This window comes from Apium graveolens, chromosome 11 (genome assembly GCF_009905375.1).
Source record: "Apium graveolens cultivar Ventura chromosome 11, ASM990537v1, whole genome shotgun sequence".
NCBI classification, from domain to species: domain Eukaryota; kingdom Viridiplantae; phylum Streptophyta; class Magnoliopsida; order Apiales; family Apiaceae; genus Apium; species Apium graveolens.
The window spans coordinates 76,521,281-76,527,280 of NC_133657.1; the positions used below are offsets into that span (position 1 = coordinate 76,521,281).

General features: G+C 36.7%; 1 protein-coding gene across 1 annotated transcript in view; it reads left to right on the top strand.

Annotated features, from left to right (window-relative positions):
• LOC141695615 (uncharacterized) overlaps positions 1–5,611 on the top strand; it is a 43,741-nt gene extending 38,130 nt beyond the window's left edge. The window contains exons 3-5 of the mRNA XM_074499849.1: positions 4,120–4,850; positions 5,056–5,076; positions 5,186–5,611. Coding sequence (XP_074355950.1) covers positions 4,120–4,850; positions 5,056–5,076; positions 5,186–5,611 — 1,178 coding nt within the window. The remainder of the gene's footprint in view (positions 1–4,119; positions 4,851–5,055; positions 5,077–5,185) is intronic.
• Positions 5,612–6,000: the final 389 nt, after the last annotated feature.

Sequence of the window (6,000 nt, forward strand, 5' to 3'; positions counted from 1 at the left end):
TCAAACTCACTTTGATTATGCTACTGCTATTTTGGGTTTTATTGGGGATAGGATGAATGAGGACCCAAATACTGTTTACTTTGCTAGATTTGGTCAACTCATTTACAGTTTTTGTTGTCCTAATAAGCCCCGGAACTTTAGTAAGATAATTCAACTTTTTAAACTTGCTAAAAGGGCCTTCACAGACTTGTTATCTACTGATAATAAGAAAGAGATACTAAGACCCCTTCAAATTCCTATATCAGTAAAACAGTTCTTAGTAAACTCCGACCCCAACATATACTCACTTAAATTTCCTGAAGTTGCACCCTCTCAACCTCCACCAACACAACCTACCAATACTCAACCAGCTCCTTCCAACTCTCAACCACAGCCTACCATCAGAACTTATTTCCAACCTGCACAATCTTCTCAACCACAACCATCAGCACCTACTACCAAACCAACCTCTGGTACATCCCAAAAGGTGCCAGTTGTAAAATCTTCAAGAGCAAAATTTGTTCCTCAATCTCCACCAAGGAGAAGAAGAAAGATAATTTTGAGGGATGAATCAGTTGAAGATGAGCAAGTCCAGGTTCATGCATCAGAACCTGTGACAATAGAAGCTTAAAAGGAAATTCTTCAGATGGAGGTAACTCCTCTGAAACTGACTGAAGTTGAGGGTTCTGGAATTTTAAAAAGGAAAAGAACTTCAAGTTCTGATGCTGCCCAAGCAACACCTCCACCATCCAGAAGATCAAAGAAGAAGAGAGCAGGAAGGCATATGGCACAACCTCATTCTGAGGATGCTAAAGAAGCTGAGGAAGGGGATCAGGAATCTCTGATCTCATCAGATGTAATAGTGATTAAAGCTTTGCCACCTCCACCTCAAGCTGAAGACACTGTTCAAGATACAGTGATCACACCTCCTGTCTCTCCAATCAGAGAAACAGCTACAGTTGAAGATTCAGGATTAAGTCCTGAAATTGACATTCATAGGCTGAACATTCCATCTGCCTTGTTTCTGGAAGCACCACAAGGACAAGTGACAACCTCACATATTTCTCCATTAAATGCTGAAATACCAACTAATCCAATTCTGGATGTGGAAACAAATGAATTTGTACCAGAATCTCTTACAGCCACACACACTCGTGTGTAATCATAAGATGATGAGTTTCTAGCAAGTCCTGGAGAGTCAGCTTCAGTAAACACTCCAGCTCAAATTCTTGGAAAGGAGGCACTGCTTAAAAGTTTGTTGAAGAAGATGCTCCTGTTTCATGGGAAGAAACTCACAGAGGAGTTGAATGACCAAGAAGTTGAATGGACCAAGAAGTGGAATGAATCTGACTTCATTCCTAGCTCAAAAGTTTTGTCAGATCATATTGCAAAAGCTGATGAGTTGCTGACAAATTCTGATTTCAAAACTCAACTTAAAGTCACAGCTCTCAGTACTAAAAGTCTTCAAGGTCAACACTCCATTACTCATGCCAAGGTTGATAAACTACAGGAAAATGCTGATAAGCTGGACCTGATGCTCAAGCTAGACAAGAACAGGTTTATCATACATATTCATGAAAAAGTAGAGGCTATTGAGAAAGTTAAAGAAAAGCAACAGGCCCAACTGAATGAGATCCTGCAGAATCAAGCCTCTCAATAGACTCAACTGAATGAAATCCAATCTTCAGTAGAACTTCTTCTTTCTCTACTCCTATCAAATGATGCCAAAAAGGGGGAGAAGGTAGTTAAGTCCAAATGTTCTACTATTCAAACACTGAAGAAGAAGGATGATAAAGAAGATGACCAGAGAAACCCTAGCAAGGGCAAGGGTCAAGGTCATGGCAAGCATGACAGCAAAGTTTCTTCACAGAAACTAATTTTAGATTCTAGCAAATCTTCTACACAGAAGAATACAAGTTCTGAAGCTATGAATGCTCAAGTTCTGAAAGCAAGTTCTGATGATCAAAGTCTGATGACAAAGTTTGATATTCTGATTCAGTCTGGAAGTCAAGACTCTCAGAAGTTTCTACAAACTCTAAAACTTAAGGGAGGGGAGACTACTGTCTATTATAAAGATCCCAAGATTCAGACACTTGATGAAGAAATTGCTAGAAGATTATTTCTCAAGCATAATCCTGGAATGGATTTAGAGACTCTAAAGGAAGAAGCTAGATTTGCAGCTGAGAAGACAAATCTTAAATCTAAAGCTTCTAATGCAAAGAAACCTCCAAGGCCTAAGGCAAAAGGCATTGTGATCAAGGAAAAGTCAAGTTCTGAAGCTTCAAATCCCAAGACAAGATCACAAGTTGAGATTGATCCCAAAGCAAAAGGGAAAGAGAAGGTTGATGAACCAACAAAGAAACAGGATATGAAGATTACTCAAATCCTGATGAAACCTGTATGCAAACTGGTTCAGGTTTTTGATGATACAGCTGCTGAAGATGGAACTGTTGAAACTCTGAAAAGAAGAAAGATAACAGAAGAATCTAAGACAACCACTGACATATCTCAAGTTGTTCAGAGTGAAGACATTTCAGAACATCAAGGTATAAATGAAACAGCAAATCCTGATCAAGTCATCAAGACATCAACCTCTGACAGAGCTCAAGTTGATTTGAACAAGATGATAATTACTGATAAGAAGAAACTCTTATGGAAGAATGTTACACCATCAGATCCTAAGAAAAGTCAACTGTTATCTGATTTCATGATTGTTGGATTGAAAGCCAGAGAAGCAAGAGACAGAGCTGGATTAGGTTCTGAAGAAGCCAAGATCAAAACAGGAGTTAAAATACTTACTAGAGATCCATTCTTATTAACTGAAAAATGTCATGAGGAAGTTACACAGAAACACCTTGACAAGGTTATATCTGTTTAAGTGGTACTGGATGCTCATGATACGAGTAATGTCAAAAAAACTGATTATGTTTCTTGAAGATGGAAGAACATACAGAATGTCAGAATCAGATGTGCTGAACAAATCTCTGAAAGAACTTCAATTCTTTCATTATCTTTTGGAGATAAAGTCTGAGATTACCAGAAGATGGTCAAATTTCATCATGAAGACTATAAGAGATAAAGCCAAAATCTCAGGATCAAGGGTTACAGAATTTATTCCAAATATAGTTGAAGATGATGGAAGTGAAATTCCAATGAAGAAAGATTCTGCTAAACTTAAAGTTATTCTGAAAGAGAAATGTATGTGTTATAATGAAGACTCATCTCATCCAAGGGTAATCAGACTTGGTGATGGATTGGAAAAAAATCATATCTCAGCACTTAGGACTGCAATCTACCAGATTGGAAGTCAAGATGAAGAAATGAAGCAAGTCAGGGCTATATTAGCTCAAGTCCTGAGAAATGCAGAAGAGAAGCTGATATCAAACTTTGTCAAGAATCACTTTGGATTTAGATTGACTCGGTAAAATTGGTAAAAGCTGCAAGGACTGTAAGTTGTAGTTAGTTGTCTAAATAAACTCTCATTGCATTTGTACTTAAATATTTTTGACATCATCAAATCTATTAACTTGTATATTTTTCATAATTTACAAGTTGGGGGAGATTGTTAGATATATTTGAGATGTCATGTCTAATCTATTGTGTTTAATTTCAGAACTTAATATCAGGACTTACTGAAAATCAGAACTTATTGAAGTCAGAACTTATATCAGAACTTAAGGTCGTCAGGATTTATATCAGGACTTAAGTGCGGGTACTTCAGATAAGGAATGCAACTGATTTATAGGAGATGATCTGGACTAAAACAATAGAAGATATGCATGGAGAGTTGGACAACTAGAAGACTTGTAGAAGACAATATCTGATTGATATATTTTAGAAGACATAATTATATTCCATATCAATTAGAAGATATTTTGTAACTGTGTACTATATAAACACAGCTTAGGGTTTACACTATAAGTGTTATCATTCACGAGAAAGATTATACATTGTAACCTAGCAGCTCTTAGTGATATTGTTCATCACTGAGAGAGTAGTTTAACCGACTTTGTAACAGAGCTTATTATATTGAATAAACTTGATTACTGTTACATACTTGTGTTCTAAATCGATTTAATTGTATAAACACTATATTCAACCCCTTCTATAGTGTTGTGTGACCTAACAGTTGTTGCTCAGGTGCAGACCAGAGTGATGCTTCAGATTCTGATCAGACTATCTCACTGACCAATGCACTTTCTACATCTCAATACCATCAATTGCTGGTTATGCTAAATCAAGCCTCCACTTCCTCTACCACTGCAAATGTTAATGATGTTACTATTATTGCAGATCCTCCTCAGTCGGGTACCTGTTCTTATATGCCTTCCATATGCCTTGTCAATTGTCATTCAATAAATGATTGGATTCTTGATTCGGGGGCTACTGATCACATTACATGTAATGTCAATTATCTTATTATTATCAAGCCTTGTTCTGTTAATCTCTGTCTTCCAAGTGGTAAGTTTTCTCTAGTTACTCAAAAAGGGACTGTTAATCTTGCTTCAACTATCATTCTACAGGATGTCTTGTTAATACCTGAGTTTCATTTTAATCTCATCTCTATTAGCAAATTAATGCTTCAACTTACTCTTGAGGTACATTTTTTGCCTACACAATGTTTGATACAGGACCCTATGACCAAGAAGGTGATGGGGACTGGTAATCTTCAAGGCAATCTGTACAAGTTTGCTCTTCATCAATCTCACAATAACTCCCCCTCAAGCACATTTTCTCAATCTCAATCATCTTTTTTTCAAGTTTCTACTGTATTGAAACATATAGAGGGTGTGTCCTCTCAATTGTGTAATAACAACTTGTCACCTTGTGATGTTTGTCATTTTGCTAAACAAGGTAGATTACCTTTCAATGTAAGCTCTTCCAGAGCATCCAAACCTTTTGATGTCATTCATTGTGGCCTTTGGGGTCCTTATAAACATAAGACCTACTCTACTTATCAATCATTTTTTACCATTGTTGTTGATTATAGTAGATGTACTTGGACATATTTTTTAAGCTCTAAAACTCAAGTGCCTTCTATTTTTTGATAAGTTCTTTGCATATGTTTCCAATCAGTTTCATACAACTGTGAAGACAGTAAGTTCTTTGCATATGTTTAGTAGTGTTCTACTAAACAACTTATCCATGCCACAGATACTATCAGCCATTTTCCACTTATCAGTCATTTATTGTTAACTACACCAAGGTATTTGAACCAACTCACTACGAACAAGCTATACAAGACCCTCTTTGGTGTCAAGCAATGCAGACAGAGGTCAATGCTCTTGAAGCTAATAATACTTGGGAATTTACTGATCTTCCTCCTGGTAAAAAGGTTGTAGCTTGCAAATGGTTGTATAAAGTTAAATACAAAGCAGATGGAACTTTAGACAGATACAAGGCTAGACTTGTCGCAAAAGGGTTTACTCAAACATCAGGGGTTGACTACTTTCAGACATATGCTCCTGTTGCAAAATATCTACTGTTAGGACTATATTATCATTGGCTTCTATTAAAAAATGGGATTTGCATCAATTGGACATCACTAATGCATTTTTGCATGGTGCCCTATTTGCAAACTTATCAAGTCCCTTTATGGACTCAAACAAGCTCCTCGAGAATGGTACTCTAAATTTTCTGCTGATCTTCTGTTGTTTGGCTTCACCCAGTCTAAGTGTGACAGTTCTTTATTTATCTTTCACACATCAGGCTTCTTTACTGCTTTACTGGTATATGTAGATGACATAATAATCACTGGCTCAAGTTCTACTCATATTAGTTCTATCAAGAAATTTTTGAACACTCAATTTAAGGTCAAAGATTTGGGTCATCTTCATTTCTTTCTTGGTCTTGAAATTGCTAGATCAAACTCAGGGATTGTTTTGCATCAGAGAAAATATGCTCTCAATATCCTTCGGAATACCGATCTTCTGTAAGTTAAACCTAGCAAAGTCCCTATTGAAGCTCAACACCATCTAAGCACTGAATCTGGTTCACCTCTGATAGATGGTACTCCTGATA